This window comes from Myxine glutinosa, chromosome 9 (genome assembly GCF_964187855.1).
Source record: "Myxine glutinosa chromosome 9, kmMyxGlut1.1, whole genome shotgun sequence".
Lineage (NCBI taxonomy): Eukaryota > Metazoa > Chordata > Myxini > Myxiniformes > Myxinidae > Myxine > Myxine glutinosa.
The window spans coordinates 141,328,953-141,350,364 of NC_136269.1; the positions used below are offsets into that span (position 1 = coordinate 141,328,953).

General features: G+C 49.2%; 1 protein-coding gene across 6 annotated transcripts in view; it reads right to left on the reverse strand.

The window, feature by feature from the left end:
• The window catches only part of LOC137434835 (lysophosphatidylcholine acyltransferase 1), a 112,770-nt gene that overhangs the window by 34,793 nt on the left and 56,565 nt on the right, over positions 1–21,412 (reverse strand). For all 6 annotated transcript variants that reach the window (XM_068127969.2, XM_068127968.2, XM_078785021.1 and 3 more), the window contains 7 exons: positions 19,304–19,416; positions 13,190–13,250; positions 12,863–12,921; positions 12,737–12,771; positions 7,678–7,732; positions 5,316–5,398; positions 2,145–2,258 (listed from right to left, as the gene is read on the reverse strand). In XM_068127969.2, the coding sequence (XP_067984070.2) occupies positions 2,145–2,258; positions 5,316–5,398; positions 7,678–7,732; positions 12,737–12,771; positions 12,863–12,921; positions 13,190–13,250; positions 19,304–19,416 (520 nt within the window). The remainder of the gene's footprint in view (positions 1–2,144; positions 2,259–5,315; positions 5,399–7,677; positions 7,733–12,736; positions 12,772–12,862; positions 12,922–13,189; positions 13,251–19,303; positions 19,417–21,412) is intronic.

The window sequence follows — 21,412 nt, forward strand, 5'->3', positions numbered from 1 at the left end:
CCAATTTTAAACAGCATTCTTGCTTGTGCCTAGATACACCCACACACCAGATTAGAAGTTGGTACTTCCCTTATTTTTCAAGATATTTCGCTCACAAGGTTCAGACATATATATGGTGGCGGCCATCTTGGATTTTGACGTGGCGACCCAATTTTCAATAGCGTTCTTCCTTATGCGTAGATACACCCACACACCAGATTAGAAGTTGGTACTTCGCTTATTTTTCAAGATATTCATCTCACAAGGTTCAGACATACATGGCATCAGACATACATGGCGGCGGCCATCTTGGATTTTGACGTGGGTTGCCCCCACACACCAAATTCGAATGCGGTCCTTCTCTTACGCACGCACGCACGCCCACACGCCCGCACGCAAACACGCACACCAGCACGGACGGAGGGGAAAACCATAGTCCCCCTTTCGCTCCGCTGTGCGACAGGGGACAATAAACCCACAAAATACCAGCACTACATACGGACAGACAAACGCTGCTCCAGCCAGAATTGCCCTACGAGCTACGCTGTAAAAATATGCAGATAGGAAAATTAATCTGGTTTGACATCGAAACAAAGCATCAAAAGGTTTACTGTACTTTAACAGATACAGACAAAGTTACCTGGTAGAAAACCATTCGGTGTAGTTGGAAAAAGATATCCAAGGAAACAGAAGGCAACTCCAACGCAGTGAAAGGATCAGGCCTGACATTTTGACGACTCTACCAAGTAGTCTTCAATTGGGCTAAACGATTAAATTATAACGAGCATAGATAACATAAACATGACAAGAGAGAACTTTTGGTTGAGCTTCAAAACAAACATGTTTGAGACAAAAAGAAAACCATGATCTTTTATACCCTCATCAACACCCCCACCCTCCACTTCCTTCCATATTTCCTGTTTTTCATTCCCCACCGCCACCCTCCACTTCCTTCCATATTTCCTGTTTTTCCTTCCCCACCTCCTTCAACACCCCCTACCCTCCACCTCCTTCCATATTTCCTGTTTTTCCTTCCCCACCTCCATCAACACCCCCCACCCTCCACCTCCTTCCATATTTCCTGTTTTTCCTTCCCCACCTCCATCAACACCCCCACCCTCCATTTCCTTCCATATTTCCTGTTTTTCCTTCCCCACCACCACCCTCCACTTCCTTCCATATTTCCTGTTTTTCCTTCCCCACCTCCATCAACACCCCCACCCTCCACCTCCTTCCATATTTCCTGTTTTTCCTTCCCCACCTCCATCAACACCCCCACCCTCCATTTCCTTCCATATTTCCTGTTTTTCCTTCCCCACCACCACCCTCCACTTCCTTCCATATTTCCTGTTTTTCCTTCCCCACCTCCATCAACACCCCCACCCTCCACTTCCTTCCATATTTCCTGTTTTTCCTTCCCCACCGCCACCCTCCACTTCCTTCCATATTTCCTGTTTTTCCTTCCCCACCTCCATCAACACCCCCAACCCTCCACCTCCTTCCATATTTCCTGTTTTTCCTTCCCCACCTCCATCAACACCCCCAACCCTCCACCTCCTTCCATATTTCCTGTTTTTCCTTCCCCACCTCCATCAACACCCCCCACCCTCCACTTCCTTTCATATTTCCTGTTTTTCCTTCCCCACCTCCATCAACACCCCCCACCCTCCACCTCCTTCCATATTTCCTGTTTTTCCTTCCCCACCTCCATCAACACCCCCAACCCTCCACCTCCTTACATATTTCCTGTTTTTCCTTCCCCACCTCCATCAACACCTCCACCCCCCACCCTCCATCCATATTTCCTGTTTTTTCTTCCCCATCTCCATCAACACCTCCACCCCCCACCCTCCATCCATATTTCCTGTTTTTTCTTCCCAAGAGTTCACTCTTTTCCCTCGTGTTCTCCCCTTGACCCCATCCATTATTTGTCCAAGTCTCCCTCTATCTTGTCCCTCAACCCTGCTGTTGGTGTGTTCCCCCCTCTCTCTCTCCTGTTCGTTTTGTTCTATTGCATCCTGATCCGATCAGTGTTCTCGCTCTTCCACGAATCTTGACCTTGGATGCAAAACCAACATGCTTTTCAATGACAACAGAATGATCTGAAACAGCTCAGTTACAATTTACATGCAACATGGAGTGAACATCCACCACCAAACACCCACCTGAGAGAGCACAGTAAGGAGGATATCCGTTCCGTTTCTGGAGGTTCCGTCTGTGATCGCCTCTTGCTGAAATAATCCTCTAAAGTCAAGGAAACCGTGGGTACTCCCAGTGCTCTGCCAACACACGTGGATGGATTAAACATGGACACCTGCTGGTAACCGTACTGTACTTTACAGTAAATCAATGTTACATACACACTGCAACCATGGATTGTTGGCACATTCTACTGTGACACCGCTTCCTATGATGATGACATTCCCGATGAATTTCTCTAGATTTTTGGGATTCAATCTCTTGTATAATATGGGACGAGCTGGAGAATGATCTCAAGGTGAAATCAAAACAATGTCCTTCCTTTGTCTTGCCATCACGTGTGTAAAATCCCAGTTTTGTGTGACGTGCACATGATTATTACTTCACCACAGGCTTGACCTTTGCCGCATGTTAGACTCCCATGTTGTGATTCCACTAGTCGCCGCTCCACTACTATAACACACATGGTAGTGCTTCATTTGGGGACTGAATAAATGCAATTTTACCCATAATAGTGGGAGCAAGAAACACGCGAACATCAATAAACTCGAAGATTGTTTAACATGTTATACCCATTTATAACAAAATATAAGAGGTTGGAGGGGTACGAAAGAGAGGAGGAGAGAGGGGGAAAGAGAGGCGGGGAGAGAGGGGAAGAGAGAGGGGAGAGAGAAAGAGAGGAGGGGAGAGAGGGGAAGAGAGAGTAAGAGAGGGGAAGAGAGAGAAAGAGAGGAGGGGAGAGAGGGGAAGAGAGAGTAAGAGAGGGGAAGAGAGAGAAAGAGAGGAGGGGAGAGAGTAAGAGAGGAGGGGAGAGAGTAAGAGAGGAGGGGAGAGAGTAAGAGAGGAGGGGAGAGAGTAAGAGAGGAGGGGAGAGGGGAAGAGAGAGGGGAGAGAGTAAGAGAGGAGGGGAGAGAGTAAGAGAGGAGGGGAGAGAGTAAGAGAGGAGGGGAGAGAGTAAGAGAGGAGGGGAGAGGGGAAGAGAGAGGGGAGAGAGTAAGAGAGGAGGGGAGAGAGTAAGAGAGGAGGGGAGAGGGGAAGAGAGAGGGGAGAGAGTAAGAGAGGAGGGGAGAGAGTAAGAGAGGAGGGGAGAGAGTAAGAGAGGAGGGGAGAGAGTAAGAGAGGAGGGGAGAGGGGAAGAGAGAGGGGAGAGAGTAAGAGAGGAGGGGAGAGAGTAAGAGAGGAGGGGAGAGGGGAAGAGAGAGGGGAGAGAGTAAGAGAGGAGGGGAGAGAGTAAGAGAGGAGGGGTGAGAGTAAGAGAGGAGGGGTGAGAGTAAGAGAGGAGGGGAGAGAGTAAGAGAGGATGGGAGAGAGTAAGAGAGGAGGGGAGAGAGTAAGAGAGGAGGGGTGAGAGTAAGAGAGGGGAAGAGAGAGTAAGAGAGGAGGGGAGAGAGTAAGAGAGGGGAAGAGAGAGTAAGAGAGGAGGGGAGAGAGTAAGAGAGGGGAAGAGAGAGTAAGAGAGGGGAAGAGAGAGTAAGAGAGGAGGGGAGAGAGTAAGAGAGGGGAAGAGAGAGTAAGAGAGGGGAAGAGAGAGTAAGAGAGGGGAAGAGAGAGTAAGAGAGGGGAAGAGAGAGTAAGAGAGGAGGGGAGAGAGTAAGAGAGGGGAAGAGAGAGTAAGAGAGGGGAAGAGAGAGTAAGAGAGGAGGGGAGAGAGTAAGAGAGGGGAAGAGAGAGTAAGAGAGGGGAAGAGAGAGTAAGAGAGGGGAAGAGAGAGTAAGAGAGGGGAAGAGAGAGAGTAAGAGAGGAGGGGAGAGAGTAAGAGAGGGGAAGAGAGAGTAAGAGAGGGGAAGAGAGAGTAAGAGAGGAGGGGAGAGAGTAAGAGAGGGGAAGAGAGAGTAAGAGAGGGGAAGAGAGAGTAAGAGAGGAGGGGAGAGAGTAAGAGAGGGGAAGAGAGAGTAAGAGAGGAGGGGTGAGAGTAAGAGAGGGGAAGAGAGAGTAAGAGAGGAGGGGAGAGAGTAAGAGAGGGGAAGAGAGAGTAAGAGAGGAGGGGAGAGAGTAAGAGAGGGGAAGAGAGAGTAAGAGAGGGGAAGAGAGAGTAAGAGAGGAGGGGAGAGAGTAAGAGAGGAGGGGAGAGAGTAAGAGAGGGGAAGAGAGAGTAAGAGAGGAGGGGAGAGAGTAAGAGAGGGGAAGAGAGAGTAAGAGAGGAGGGGAGAGAGTAAGAGAGGGGAAGAGAGAGTAAGAGAGGGAAAGAGAGAGTAAGAGAGGGGAAGAGAGAGTAAGAGAGGAGGGGACTTCTACCGACTCCTCTCCGGCCTTGCTCCCCCAGCTCTCTCTGTGCTCTGTCTCCCAAATATTCCTACAGGTCGCACAAGATCTGCCAGCAACCCTCTGATGGTTAAACTGCCGAAATCTCGGCTCTCTGCTCACCTTCACTCCTTCATTCCTCTTTTCCCCCGCCTCTGGAACAAACTCCCACACTCCCTTCAATCCCACTCCTCCCTCCAGGTCTTTAAAACAGCTGTTCACCACCATCTCTTATCTTCCCCCATCCAAAACCTTGATCTTTTCTACCCCCGCTAATTCACCCCAGATCCACCTTGTTTGAAATTCCAACTTCTTTCCTGGAAGTCCTGGCAGTGTCCATATGTTTTATACCTCTCCCACCCCCCCCCTTCCCATGCCTCCCCCCCCCCCAAAGCCCTCTCCATCCCACAGATCTCTCGATGTCTCCATGTCTCTCGGTCCCTGCTCTCAAATGTTGTGTTTGTGTCCTTCCCCCTCTCTCCCCCATCTTGTCTCCCGCTCCCGATGTTATATGTTTTATGTGTCGGTTTGTCTTTCTGTGCGATTAATGTTCGCTCTTTCACGAGCCTCGATCTTGTATACAAAAAAAAAAAAAAAAAAAAAAAAAAAGAGAGGGGGGGGGAGAGAGTAAGAGAGGAGGAGAGAGTAAGAGGAGGGGAGAGAGTAAGAGAGGGGGAAGAGAGAGAGCAAGAGAGAGAAAAAGAGAGACAGAATGGCCTTGTGTACACCTCGTTGTTTTACTGGGACTGTCGTGTTATGATCAAATGAGTCCTTCATGCCGATATTCTTACAAAGGTCCCTGACATACACCTGCTTTCACAGGTGTAAAAACCTTCTCACTACCGAATACCGAGCCATCTCACACCTGCAGAGAGAGGAACAGCACGGTCGCGTACCTGGCCATGACCTTTCGCACATTGTTGGCATAAATGTTGGGGTCCCTTTTCTCCGCGTCGCTGGGCTCGTACACGGGCAGGTACTGGCAAAAACAATTGGACAAAATGAAGACTCAATTCCAACCACAACACCACTTACAGCCATTTCTCAGGTCCAGCTAAACCTGAATCTCAGCCAATGGCTGAAGGATGTTACAACACCTAATTACTCCAAATGAAGGAAAGTGGTTCATCACGCATGAGGAATCTGGCAAATGTAAAACGTTTCATGGCAACATACAGGTAAATGGACTTCGAATGCATGCAGGTCTCCTCCACCCGTACCAGTGAAACTACAATGTTTCCACAAGAGGATGCTTAGGGGATTCCAACCCAACATTGGTCTACCTGGCCTACTACTTGAGTAGTGTTCGATCTGAACAAATGTTTCATGATATGAAGAACCGAGGTTCAAAATGCCAAATGTGTTCTCAATCTCCCACACTCTCTTCAATCCCACTCCTCCCTCCAGGTCTTTAAAACAGCTGTTCACCACCATCACTTATCTTCCCCCATCCAAAACCTTGATCTTTTCTACCTCCGCTAATTTCACCCCAAATCCACTTTTTCGAAATACCGACTTCTTTCCTGGAAGTCCTAACAGTGTCCACGTGTTTTTTTTGTTTTTTTGTTACCTCTACCACCCGCCCCTCCCTCCCCCCTTCCCATGCCTCCTCCCCTCAAGCCCTCTCCCTCCCACAGATCTCCCGATGTCCCTGCTCTCCATCTTGTTCTCCCACTCCCTTTATCATGTTTTATGTGCCAGTTTGTCTTTTTGTGATCAATGTTAACTCTTACACGAGCCTCGACCTTGTATACAAAAAAAAAGTGTTTGTCTCATGTTATCCTTGCAACTTGCGTCAAAGTACATTGATGTCGACCAACATGTCTGGCACGCGTGGGATTTGCGTACAAGCTTTATTGTGAGCCTTAGATCAATGCTTATGTAAAGTATCTATATGCAAGAAGGGAGTATTTGTGTTTAGTGTATTCAAGGACAGACGTAGGCCGACAGACACCTTGTGCCCCACAGCTTGTGCCCCACAGCTTGTGCCGTACAGCTTGTGCCCCACAGCTTGTGCCCCACAGCTTGTGCCCCACAGCTTGTGCCGTACAGCTTGTGGCGTACAGCTTGTGGCGTACAGCTTGTGGTGTACAGCTTGTGCCACACAGCTTGTGCCCCACAGCTTGTGCCACACAGCTTGTGCCACACAGCTTGTACCCTACAGCTTGTGCCCTACAGCTTGTGCCCCACAGCTTGTGCCCCACAGCTTGTGCCCCACAGCTTGTGCCATACAGCTTGTGCCCCACAGCTTGTGCCCTACAGCTTGTGCCCCACAGCTTGTGCCCTACAGCTTGTGCCCAACAGCTTGTGCGAGCTTTTCTTCCTTCGTATTCGTTTTTATTATTTCGCATTTTTCCTCTTACCCGTTAAAGTTCCGAAAGACAATTAAACGCAATTTCAGGATATGTGACGCACGAGTGTGGCTCTCTGTTCACCGGGCCCCACATGAAGGGTGCAATTGTGGTTAGAATATTTCAAGGGGCCTACGGAGCCCTACCCAGGGTGGAGGCCGTCCTAATTAGAGGTTACATCGGCCAAGTCTTTTGAGACGCAAAAGTCAAGTGAAGAAAATACCTGTAAGTTACAGCACTGCCAACCATGGTAAAGTTTGACAATCGTAGTACAGTATTTGTTTCTCTCGGAGATATAAAACCAGTCAGCCAGTCGAGGGTACGTAGCAACGCATCACAATAACACGATGTGTGATACAAGGTCCAAATAAACCATAAACCGTCACACAGCACCCACAGTACCCACAGCACCCACAGCACCAATTCCTTACTGCCAAATAATTAAAATTACACCTGTGGTAAACGAGCACTCCAACGACTACATTATTATGGATGAGGAAATTTCATCATCAACATAGGGATAAGGAAAAGGGGAGGGAGCATTTGCAGGATTGGCCAACCTAGGCAGGTACGACAGCTTGTTGGACCAACATTGACACGACGGCCTGCCTGATCGATCAACATGTACAAGGGCAGCCAACCTGACCAACCACCACAGATAGTCAGACATGAAATCCTGTCCGACAGGACAACACATGCAGCACAGAGATTGCGACAAGTCAATGCGAACACAACGGCCTGCCAAACAAGGACGTGATTGTCTGCCCGACCGATCAACACAGACACTACGGGCTGCCCTACCATCTGACTGATGCAGAAATGACAAACCGTCCAACTGAAGGGCACAGACATGGTGACCTGCTTCATCGGACACGTATGTTGTATGAATCATAGTGTGCATGTTCACCTCGATCTCCACTCTGTTGTGAATCTGGCACAAGGTTAACCACAGGATCTTGAGGCTGTTCAAAGAAAAACATTTCGAGAAAATATCAGATCATTACTGCACAAACAGGTTTTAACACAAACATTTGGCATTAACAATCATTAAAGTCAATGATTTCATTTGATTTTTCCCAAAACCAATGAGGAAGTCAATGTTTCAAACTGAGGGGTGAAGTACAAGGCTCAACGAGGGAGCGAGGCCCAGGTATAAAAACACATTAAATCAGAGGTGGGAGGATTGTTCACTTGTTCGTAGATATTTTCACCCAAATCATCTGGTTCTGGTTTGGTTCTCTGAGGGTAAAACCTGACCAAATCTGCCATCCGGTGCATTTGCTAGGAGGAGGTTCGGTGTTATGGAGCACGCTTTCATCAAGATGGAATACTCGATTCGCTTTGCCATGTTTAACACCTCGGGCATCACCGACAAGAGGCAATACCTAAATTGACGATTTCTCAAGCTGTGTTTGACCCCCAGAGTTGATTCTGGTACCAAAAGATGCAGAATTGAAAGCCAAGGATGATTGGATAGCTTAACAATGTCTGTGACACAATTCAATACCACTTTTATCCAAAAAACTGATTTTTGTCTGAAATTTCAAGCATATTTATGGAAAAATATTGAAAATTTTGCTTTTTAATCATAGGATTTTTTATTTTTATTTATTTATTTATTTATTTAAATTTTTTTTTTTTTTTTGGATACAAGATCGAGGCTCGTGAAAGAGCTAACATTAATCACACAAAAAGACAAACCGACACACAAAACACAAAAAACAAGGGGAGCGGCAGACAAGATGGGGAGAGAGGGGGAAGGACACAAAAGAGAGGGGGAAGAGGGGATAACCATTAATCAAATTAAATTTACTTTAAATTGTCTTTTACAACCTTGTATTGTCCAGTTTTTATAACTGTTATAACGTTGTTTAAATTTGGCCATCTTAATTTCAATAAAAAAAAGTTAACAAAAGCAGCTTACAATCATTAATTTTAATGCCTGCTTTCGGTTGTTACTGTAACCATTCATCAGGCAAGTATGCTGTTTTTGTTTATTTTTCTCATTCAAACATTATATTAATAATTGTTTTTTTTATTGCAGTGCATCACATAGGCAATTAGGCATGGATACAAAAGCCAAGACCGTGTTGTGGCTCTTCGAAAAGTGTCCCCCCATCTTCAATCTACCAGGAAACCAGGGATTCACTGGCCCTTATCCACCAACAGGGGAACTGGTTGTTCTCCAGTACCATGGGTATCACAGACATCTGCAGGAAACCAGCCACCTTCAGTCTAGCAAAAAGGATGCAGTCAAGCTTGTAGTGAAGGACTTGCAGGACTGGTGGGGAAATACCGGTTTTACCCTCAAGTCGTGGCAAGCCATAGAGAAGATGATATTTAGGGATATTGAGGAGTTCAAACTAAGGAAGAGTAAGAAGAGTAGGACGACAGATGCAGAGACCAAGAAAAGGAAGGACTTCTTAGCAAATATGAGGCAGACATTTTGGGTCGTTCAACCTGACTTTGAGAAGAAATTGGAAGCAGCACAAGCTGTGGAGAAGCAAGACAAGAGAGATAAAGACGACTGGCCTTACCTACAAGGTGTACGTGGGGATAGCTGTACACGTACAGCAACGCTTGGGTCTAGCGATGAGAAATTAGCAAATAGGAGGAAGTGCAAGTTTCTTGATCAGCAGGCAGAGCAGGTGAGAAGAGATAGGGATTGTCTGCGCACTGCCCCTAATGTAGATGTATCAGAAGATACTGATGACTCTGAGGAGACCACTGACACACCACTCTACACTGTTCCTGTGCAATCCCCAAAGGTCATCAAGAAGCTGGAAGGAGTTCCAAAGGATGCCTGCTTGATTGCAGACAAGTACGCAATTTCAAATAGGGCAATCACAGAACTGGCTGCTGCCTTTCACAAAGACGACAGGAAGAACCTGGAGCAGTACAACCTATCAGTGAACACAACGGGGAGGAGGAGACAGTCTGTGAGGGTGGAGAAGGCGGGAGACATCGCTAAGTGGCAACTTGGTGACAGCACTTCCAAAATGTATGCTCTGCACTGGGACGGGAAGCTGATTAAGTCCCTAACCCATGTGGGCAAGGACATGGAGCGAGTGGCCGTGATACTGACAGGGACAGATGGCCAGGAGGTACTGCTGTCAATTGTTGGGATTGAAGGGAGGTCAACTGCTGAAAATGAGGCGGCAAAGATTATTCAGGTATTTATGCTCTACAGTTCTGTTAAGTTAATAAAAATCCTTATTTTTCGCTTTTTAGTTATACAATTTAGATTTGAGTTTTGTAAATTTTGGAAGTTTCTTATGTTTGTTCATTGAAGACAGTGAAACTGTCCAACTTGAAATATCCAAAGTCTAAAAGTGAAGTAACAGTAGCGGTGTAGTTGTAGGTACCACAGCCAAAGGGTGTTGTGGATTTTGTTTAATTATACAAAAAGAACTACTTGTAAGTAGCTACATCAAATTAAGAATTTACTTGGAATATGTTAGTTATTTTTAATATAATAATGAAGCAAATTAGCAATTTGGCATTCCACACTAATTTGATCAATGATAAAATTGATATTAGTCTATAAAGTATATTCTAACTTATGTTCTATTATTAGTAGAATATAAGTTATCATTGGTGTCTTTACCTTATTCTATTTATTTTCTATCCAGGTCCTCAATGAGCACCCAATCGACACATAAAGGATAGGCGCTCTTGTCTTCGATACAACGGCAGTGAACTCTGGGGTCAAGAGTGGAGTCGTAGTAAGACTGGAGACTGAGTTTGGCAGGAGTCTTCTGCAACTGGCGTGTCGGCACCACATCCACGAATTGGTTGGAGGGGCGTCTTGCTCAATAGTGTATGGCCCCACCACAGGACCTAATGAACAGCTGTTCAAGCGACTGCTCAACACTTGGAGTGAATTGGACCGGGCAACTACACATTGGTCGAGGTGTCTGCTCAACAGAGAGAGCTGGCTGGCCATGTACATGCCACCATCACCTTCCTTCAGACGTGGATGGAGAATAGCACAAAGGAGACTCTTCGACACGACTACCTGGAGCTGGCACACCTCACACTGCTGTTTCTTGGAGGGACTGTCCCTGATGGTATGAGGACCATCACTATCAGAGCTCTTGGGGCATTCCACCACGCCCGTTGGATGAGCAAGACTTTATACACTATAAAGGTGGCACTCTTCCGTCGGCAGCTGGGAGATATCTACACACCCGAAGAGCTGGAAGACATGACCAGTCTCGCTGCATTCATGTCAGTCTTCTACACTAAAGCGTGGTTGACATGTACCAGTGCTGCAGATGCACCATCTAACGACCTGTACCTGATGAAGAACCTCCTCAAGGCTGAGGCCAGTATCGCAAAGAATCCAACAAAGTGGCCTGCCAAATTTCTGTCCTTTGTGACTGTGGCTCGAGAGAAGCTACAAAACCATTTGTGGTACCTCTCAGAGAGATTGGTCTCTTTGGCACTCTTCTCGGACAGAACGTCATCTGACAAGCAGACTATGAGAAGGGCTATGCTCAGGTACCATGGGACTGCACATAACATGATACAGGAGATGCCAGCCTCACAGCAATTGGGGAGTAAAGCCCTCAAAGACTTTGTTGGTTACGACTCTTGGAGCATGTTTGAACTCTTGGGTATTGACTCCAGTTTTGTCAAGCTCCCCGTTGCACAGTGGCCCACCGCAGATAGCTATCGTCATGGCAAGGAAGTTGTAGCCAAACTCCCAGTTGTCAATGACGCAGCAGAGCGGACACTTGGACTCGCCACAGATTTGAACACTAACAAGGCCCCCACATCTGAGGCGCAGCTCCAGGCTCTATACAGGGTTGTGAAGGGCGTCAGGGAGAAGCTGCATGGACTGGCAACATCCACTGAGGTTGTGACTAAGAAGTCATTGGCCTCCATTGATTACAATTGGGACTAGGTTTTTTATTTTGTTATCAATGTTCAATGTCAGACCTTAAATTTGAGACAAAAAAGCTTAATCAATGACAAAAGTTAATTTAAAGTACATTTAATTTGACTATAGCTCTGATTAATGATTATCCTATGATTAAAAAGCAAAATTTTCATTTTTTTTTCAAACAAATGCCTTAAATTTGAGATGAAAATGAGTTTTTGGGATAAAAGTTGTATTGAATTGTGTCACAGACATTGTTAAGCTATCCAATCATCCTTGGCTTTCAATTCTGAATCTTTTGGTACCAGAATCAAACCTGGGGGTCACACACAGCCTGAGAAATCATCGATTTTAAGAATTGTTTGAGTCGTCTGTAACGGTTGCTATGGTAACGGGCTGTTTTACCATAAGACGTCAATATTTTTGAAAAAAAATTTCATGGTTTTGTTTCTGTTACCCAGCCACAACTTTTAGGTAAATTGCAACCTTGTAGTATGAAAAATTGAGAATCACCCCTGATTTGGCCCAGCCTGCTAAAGAGGGTAATAAAGAGGAAGAGAGTTTAGTAGGGCTAAAGGGAGTGATAAAGAGTTAGAGGGGTTGAGTAGGGCAAATGGGGGTAATAAAGAGGAAGAGGGGTTGAGTAGGGCTAATGGGAGTAATAAAGAGGAAGAGGGGTTTAGTAGGTCTATTGGGAGGAATAAAGAGGAAGAGGGGTTGATTAGAGCTTATGGGAGTAATAAAGAGGAAGGGGGATTGAGTAAGTCTAATGGGAGTAATAAAGAGTTAGAGGGGTTGAGTAGGGCAAATGGGGGTTATAAAGATAAAGAGAGGTTGAGTCGGGCTAATGGGCGTAATAAAGAGGAAGGAGGTTGGGTAGGGCTAATTAGGGTAATAAAGAATAAGAGGATTGGGTTATGTAGCGTTAACAGGGGTAATAAAGATCACTGGTAGGGATGGGGATCACATGGTGTGCATTCGAATAATGAAAATGAAGGCAAAACGTGCGAATTTGAAAACTACAGAAATACTCGTAATAGGAGGAGGTAAAATAGTTGTTTGTTCAGTATGTGGTACTTACGCCGAAGGGCCACACCACGTCCAGGAGACAGTGTCCTGTAATAGCACAAAACACCCAGTTACACAACACGGTCATTTCGCATGATTTTAACAAATGTTGTGCTCATCATGTGCTGAGTGATGTTACCATTTTATTTGGATAGCGAATGACCACGGGTTGGACGGGAAGTCCAGGAATGAATGCACCTTCAACAGAAAACAAAAAAAACCTCCTTCTCAATTTACATGTTCATGATCAGAACCGCAAAGCACTTTACAACATGAAAAGCACGAGCTCAACATGTCTAGATAAACAACAATAACCATTCGGTGGTTACATGAGCATGTGATCGTCACTTGTTCATCGTCATTCAAATGAGTTTTCACTTCTCTCTAATTAGAGAACCCAAATTATAACTGGTAACGGTTGTGCACCAAAACTGGTGTTTAAACCAAGATCGAACTACCCAGCTACCTGCTTTGAACTTGATAAGGCAGGTTCTGTTTGTGCACGTGCCTTCTGGAAAAATCATCACCTGGAAAACCAAACAAACAAAAAACAAACAAGTAAGAGCAATCAGAGATTGCAGACCCTCAACAGGATGTATTTTCAGTGGTTTTTAAGGCTTTTGTGATAAAACAAATATGGCGGCCGAACCACGTGACCGATGACGTCATCATTATTTTTTTTAATCCACGAATTTATTCCTTGATTATGCTCAATAAATTTAATCTTGATCGGATGAAGTTTTGTACTTGTCAAATTATGACGTCATAATGGAGGCATCTATGACATCATCATTAACAGATGTTATTCCACATGGAGAGTTCTTTACAATGAGCCATGTCTCAATTTTTCTATGCAGCACTTTCGGAGATATAGAGGTGCAAATGTTTTCGGTTTTTCCAAGATGGCGGCCGAACCACGTGACCAATGACGTCATCATTATTTTCTTTTTCCACCAGTTTATGCCGACATGACACTCAAGAAATTTCATCTTGATAGGATGAAGTTATGTACTTGTCGAATTATGACGTCATAATGGAGGCAACTATGACATCATCATTAACATATTTTATTCCCCATGGAGAGTTCTTCACAATGAGCCATGTCTCAATTTTTCTATACAGCGCTTTCAGAGATATAGAGGTGCAAAGTTTTTCGGTTTTTCCAAGATGACGGCCGAACCACGTGACCTATGACGTCATAATTATTATTAAAAAAATTATGCAGGTGGAGTTGCACCGATGGTGAAAATTCATATTTATTCTGTGCGGACAAACAGACAGACAAAGAGACAAACGGACTCAAATGCAATACCCTCTCCTCAGGCGAGGCTAACTAGAACGCCGCTCGGAAGAGCACACACCTGCTCCAGGCTCAATATTACTTTTATATTGTGGGAGCTATGCTCGCACGATAAAACCGGACAAAATGAACGACGCCAGGAATGAAGTTCCACAGCTATTTATTTTCAGCTCACTCGAAAGAACTCAAAAGCACTGAATCAGCCCATCGAACGGGCGGCAATTTAAAAGTAAAGCTCAACACACAAAAACCACGCCTCTTAGGCGGGGCGTGGTATGCAAATAGGTAAGCCAAGTGTTCGCCCGGGAAAGGCAAGTCTGGACACGCCCGGGCGAGTCCGGACAAGTGACCGCTCGCGTCATCGGCCGGTGCAAGGTAATTGTGTCATGCTTCCGGTAACCGCTACATACGCCCCCCCAGAATTAACATGCACCGGGAGAGTCAGTTTGAGGGGGGTCTTGATGACCCGGCCGAAACGACCCCTGGCGATTCGTGTGGGGGTGGTAGGTGGCGTGGCGGTGGATGGTCGGGCGGGGGGCTTGGTTAACGGGGGACGGCCCCGTCGTGGAGGAAGGGCCAACCGTGGAGGTTGGTCGAGGTCCAAATGGGCCGGCTTGAGGCGGTCCACGGAGATGCAGTCCGGCTTGCCGCCGAAGTCGATGATGAACGACTTGTCGTCCCTCTTCAGGGCCTGGAAAGGTCCATCGTACGGCGGCCGGAGTGGTCCCCGGTGTGCGTCGTGCCGGATAAAAACGTACTCCGTAGTGCGAAGTGCTGGGGGGACGTGGGGTTGGGGGCAGCCGTGGTGGGACGTGGGCACGGGGGCAAATCTCCTGGCGGCCTCCTGGAGGACCGAGCATTGGCGAGCCGTGGACCAGGGGCCGGTGGCGTCAGGGATGAATTCGCCTGGCACGCGCAGTGGCTGGCCGTAGACCAGCCCGGCAGTGGAAGCCTGGAGGTCCTCTTTAGGGGCCGTTCGGAGGCCCAATAGGACCCACGGGAGCCTGTCGGCCTGGAGGCTGGCCCTGAGAGCGGCCTTCATCGAGCGGTGGAACCGCTCGCACAAGCCGTTGGCTTGGGGGTGGTAGGCCGTGGTGCGGTGTAGCTTGACCTCCAAGGCCTGGGCGACCGCGCCCCAAAGCTCGGAGGCGAATTGCGGGCCTCTGTCGGAGATGTCCGAGGGCGCGCCGAAACGGGCAATTCAGGTGCCAATGAAGGCCTGCGCCACGTCGGCGGATGTCGTTGATGCCAGCGGGATGGTCTCCGGCCACCTGGTGGTCCTGTCCACCATCGTGAGGAGGTGGGTGAAGCCCCGCGAGGAGGGCAGGGGTCCTACCAGGTCCACATCGACGTGGTCGAAGCGCCGCGCGGGCACGTCGAATGGTGCCAACGGGGCCTGGGTGTGCCGGTGGACCTTGGCGCGTTGGCAGGCGACACAGGCGTTGGCCCAGTCGCGGACGTCCTTACGGAGCCCGTGCCAGACGAACTTTTCTGCCACGAGCTTCTGTGATGCTTTCTGGCCCGGGTGGGAAAGGCCGTGGAGGGCGTCAAAAATGTGCCGCTGCCATCCGGTGGGCACGATGGGGCGAGGTTGGCCCAGGGCAACGTCGCACAGGAGAACCGTGCCTGTGTCCTCGAAGGGGACGTCGGCCAACCGCAGGCCTATGTCCGCTGTCCGGAGGGCTTGCACCATGGGGTCGGCGGTCTGGTCGGCCGCCATGCAGGCGAAGTCCACACCCAGGTGGACGGCGTACGCGCCGGACCGGGAGAGGCAATCGGCCACAGCGTTGTCCTTGCCCGCGACGTGCCGGATGTCCGTCGTAAATTCGGACACGGCGGAGAGGTGGCGCTGCTGGTGGGCCGGCTACGGCTCCGTAACCTTGGCCATGGCGAAGACCAGGGGTTTGTGGTCCACAAACGCCGTGAACGGGCGGCCCTCCAAAAGATGGCGGAAGTGGCGAACAGCCAGGTAAAGGCCGAGGAGCTCGCGGTCGAAAGCGCTATACTTGCGCTCGTTAGGGCGAAGCTGCCGGCTGAAGAAGGCCAGCGGTTGCCAAGCCCCGTTCACCCACTGTTCATGCACGACACCACCCGCGTAGTCGGAAGCGTCCGTGGTGAGGGCGATGGGTGCTTCGAGTGCCGGGTGCGCCAGCATGGTCGCGTTGGCGAGGGCCAGCTTAGCGCCCGTGAACGCCGCGTCCATCTCTGTGGTCCAGGCGACGTCGTGCTTGGCCGGCTTGCCCCGGAGGGCTTCGTACAGGGGGCACATGAGTTGGGCGGCGCGAGGCACGAACCGGTGGTAGAAATTTACCATCCCCAAAAATTCCTGTAGGGCCTTGATGGAGCGGGGGCGCAGGAAACTTGTGGCTGCCTCCACCTTGGTAGGCAGCGGGACGGCCCCACGCTTCGTGATGCGGTGCCCCAGGAAGTCGACGGCCATTACGCCAAACTGGCATTTCACCGGGTTGATGATGAGGCCATGCTGGCGGAGGCGCTCAAAGAGCGTGCGCAGGTGGATGAGGTGCTCCGCCCGGGAAGTGCTGGCGACGGGAATGTCGTCCAGGTAAACAAAAAGGAAGGTGAGGTCACGCAGCACACTGTGCATCAGCCGCTGGAAGGCCTGGGCCACGTTCTTAAGGCTGAACGGCATGCAAAGGAACTTGAAGAGGCCAAAAGGTGTAATTACCGCCGTCTTCGGCACGTCGGCCAGCCGGACGGGTACCTGGTGGTAGCCCCGAATGAGGTCGACCTTGGAAAAGCTCACCCGCCCCGCCAAACGGGCGGAAAAGTCCTGTATGTGTGGTATCGGGTACCGGTCGGGGGTGGTGGCATCGTTGAGGCGGCGGTAATCGCCGCATGGTCGCCATCCGCCACCCGGTTTGGGCATGATGTGCAGGGGCGAGGCCCACGCGCTATTCGAGCGCCGCACAATGCCCAATCGCCCCAGCGCGTCGAATTCCGCCTTCGCCACGGCGAGTTTGGCCGGGTCGAGGCGGCGAGCCCTGGCGTAGACCAGTGGACCTGTGGTCGGGATGTGGTGTTCGACGCCGTGCTTGACGGCGACGGCCGAAAACATCGGCTGCGTGAGGGCGGGAAACTCGACGAGCAGGCGGGTGAAATCGTCCACGTCCGGGAGCACGCAGGCTAGCTTGGTTGGTGCGGAGCCGCTCAATGAGCAAGCGAGCGAGCTGAAGGTCTCCGCGTTGATGAGCCGACGCCGTTTGACGTCGACCAAAAGCCCATGCGCGCAAAGAAAATCTGCACCCAGCGAGGCCATGGGCACGTTCGCCGTGATGAAGTCCCACGTGAAGCGCTGGCCCCCGAAGCAGAATGCGATGCTGTGCGAACCGAAGGTGCGGATGGAGGAGCCGTTTGTGGCGACAAAGGCGGGGCCACACAGCGCGGCCTGTTTGTCCTGCACCGACGCGGGTATCACGCTCAGCTGAGCACCGGTGTCGCACAAAAAACGCCGCCCGGACGCTGTGTCCGTGATAAACAGAAGGTGCCTGAATGGCCGACGCTCATGGCAGGCAGCGAGCGCCGGCCTGGTCGTTTCCCGACCTGCCGAAAGTGCATAGTGGGCGGCACGTTCTGGCCTTCTGCCCGAACCTGGCGTGGTAATAGCACATGGTCCGCTCTGGTGGAGGCTCCAGCGGTCGCGTCGGGTTGGGTCGATGGGGCGTCGCGGCGGTCGCGTCGGGTTGGGTCGATGGGGCGTCGCGGCGGCCGCTGCCGCCAGTGGCGCTGACTCTGCCGGTGGTGGCGTCGGTTGTAGCGCGGGCGTTGCCTCGGTCGGCCCAGGGTTCCAGGCGGCCGCTCCGACGTGTCGCCTGGCCGAGAAAAATTTGTCGGCCTCCTTGGCCAGGGCGCGAGGGTCCGTGATGGGCGAGTTAGCCAAAGCTAACCGTACCTGCCCGGGTAGCTGTCGGAGGAACAGCTCGCGGAAGAGGAAATCCGGGCTGTGGTCGCCGAGTAGAGCCAGCATGTGGTCCATGCGCTCGGATGGACGGGCCACACCCAGCTCCGGGAGGTCGAGTAGTTGTCGCGCGCGTTCGGTCTCCGTGAGTCCAAATGCACCGAGGAGTAGGCCTTTGAGCGCGCCGTAATTGTCGGCGTTCGGCGGGTTCTGTAGGAAGCTCAGGACCCGGGCCGCGGTGGAGGCGTTGAGCACGGAGACCACATGGTGGTCACGCATCGTGTCCTCCGTGATGTTCCACAGGGCAAAGAGAGAATCCGCTTGGGCGAACCAGACGGCCGCGTGCGATTCCCAAAAGCCCAGGAGCTTCAAAGCTACAGATGACTCCATCGCCATGTTCTTGAAAAGGGGTCACCAATTGTGGGAGCTATGCTCGCACGATAAAACCGGACAAAATGAACGACGCCAGGAATGAAGTTTCACTGAGCTATTTATTTTCAGCTCACTCGAAAGAACTCAAAAGCACTGAATCAGCCCATCAAACGGGCGGCAATTTATAAGTAAAGCTCAACACACAAAAACCACGCCTCTTAGGCGGGGCGTGGTATGCAAATAGGTAAGCCAAGTGTTCGCCCGGGAAAGGCAAGTCTGGACACGCCCGGGCGAGTCCGGACAAGTGACCGCTCGCCGGTTGCGTCATCGGCCGGTGCAAGGTAATTGTGTCATGCTTCCGGTAACCGCTACAATATCACATATCACACCGATCGGTTGGATCTTCATCCGGACCTCAACGAAAATCGAATCGGTTTGTTCTCGTCACCTACCCAATTCATCCATAAAATTTTGTGATAAACCGTCCGTAACTTTTTGAAATATGATGCTTTACTGATATATTGTTTTTGGCCCTATCTCTCAACGGTGAAGAATCACTTTAAAAATTATCGAATCCGATTTTGGATCTTTACAAAATCTAATCAATTCGTCCTCGTCACACACCCAACCCATCCACAAAGTTGTCAGAATCTGTCCATAAGTTTTTGAAATACCCACCTTCCAGACAGACCGACATACAGCCAAACAGACAGAGGTGAAAACATAACCTCAGTCCACTTTTGGTGGTGGAGGCACTAAGTAAATAAATAAACAGAACAATTATTCCACGATTGTCACCACCTGCCTGCACAGGCTTCAACAAGATGGCAATTCCTGCCGTGGCAATCCCTTGGGACATTGACAAACATGACACCCAATATAATCGAAACGTTCCAGGATTCAAAATGCCGCCATCTATACCATAGAATGATATTTCAAATTAGATTTACAAAGGCACCATTGACATTAATGAAAGGTTACTCGGACCATACCGTAGGCCAGTCGCCTTTTGTGCCTGCACGGAGCTTGATTTCTGCCACCGTGTCTCTTCGTGAATTAGGGTCATCGCGTGAGACAAACACCGGCTGGACGTATTTGATCAGAGCTGCAAGAAATATACAATGAATGGGGAAAAATGGGTGTTAGGTATTGAATAAAGCAACTGCTGAAACCAAATTACAAATTTGCTTCCTTACAAACACTACAGCAAGCAAGCTGGAGGTATAATTTCACCATTGTGGTTGAGTGGTTGTTGTTGTTATTTCGTATGTAGCCTGTGGATGCCGGTTGCATAATTTTCTGTAAGCATGGCTGTAAGCTGGTGCCCCTGTTACCAGTAAGCTGGTACTTATTTTGCAGACGTCGGAAGGATGGCAAGGTCCGTCAACCCACCTGGTGTTATTTCAACGGCCTGACAGGGGCTCAAACTCAAGACCATATAAGATCTTAGGCCAGCCACCATAACCGTTAAGCCAACACAATGCTTAGTTGTATAATGACAAGGCAAGTGTGGCACAATATCATTGGTAGTAACAAAACTTGTCTTTAACACTTCAAACTGTGAAAAATGTAAATCCTATTCATTCCTCAATAAAGGATCATCAGGAATGGATCATTGGTATTCATTGGTATTCACCGATGACCTTAAATATACCTTGTCTTAATTAACAATGAAAGACAATGCAGGAGAGCTGGCATTGTGTGGCCTTTGTGTGGCAGTTTGCTCCCTGTATGGCAGCCTGCATCACACAGTGAACAATCATAAAGGACATTGACAAAGAAATGCATACTATTGGAAATACAATCCACAAAAAAGACGTTTGGTGGTGGGAAAACAAATCGTCAACAACAACGGCACTAACGCACATCGTGTCATAGATCAGATATATGAAGTTTCAGATTTTTTCAGATAAAGATTATAATTCAACCAATTATGGCTGCAATACCACTTCACCAATGACGTCATCATTATCACCCTGTATACCCCATGGGAAGTTGACGACATATGCCAAGTTTCAATTTTTTTCAATAAGCGACTATACTATGCCACTATCACTACGACATTATGCCATTTTTCATTGAGTGAATATGCCATGCCACTATGCCACTATCACAACGACACTATGCCATTTTCATTGAGTGAATATGCCATGATATCCCAAGTTTCAATTTTCATTTTTTTTGGAGAAAATGATATTCAAATGTTTTCCTTTAATCCGATATGGCTGCCATACCATGTGACCTACGACATCAGAGTTGGCAATGAAATATTCTCCATGGGGAATCCCTCCGAAGTTTAAAGTTTTGCATCGATTGGACATGCGGTTGCAGAGAAAATCATTTTAAAGTGAAAATATATAGATGCAGACACAGCCAAGCAGCCAAACACACACAGACATACACAGACAGACACGCGCACACAGACACGCGCACACAGACACGCGCACACAGACACGCGCACACAGACACGCGCACACAGACACGCACACACAGACACGCACACACAGACACGCACACACAGACACGCACACACAGACACACACACACACACACACACACACACACACACACACACACACACACACGGGAAATGTAGTACTTTTGCATCTCCTTCGGGGCAAGAATAAATACAACTATTGAAACACACAAACGCTCATATGCATGCACAACACTGGTGGTTCGGCGTTAAGGCACTTCAGGACACTGGGTGGTTCAGGACAGTGGGCTGTTCAGGACAGTGGGTGGTTCAGGACAGTGGGCGGTTCTGGACAGTGGGTGGTTCTGGACAGTGGGTGGTTCAGGACAGTGGGTGGTTCAGGACAGTGGGCGGTTCAGGACAGTGGGCGGTTCAGGACAGTGGGCGGTTCAGGACAGTGGGCGGTTCTGGACAGTGGGCGGTTCTGGACAGTGGGCGGTTCAGGACAGTGGGTGGTTCAGGACAGTGGGTGCTTCAGGACAGTGGGCGGTTCTGGACAGTGGGTGGTTCTGGACAGTGGGCGGTTCAGGACAGTGGGTGGTTCAGGACAGTGGGTGGTTCAGGACAGTGGGCGGTTCTGGACAGTGGGCGGTTCCGGACAGTGGGTGGTTCCGGACAGTGGGTG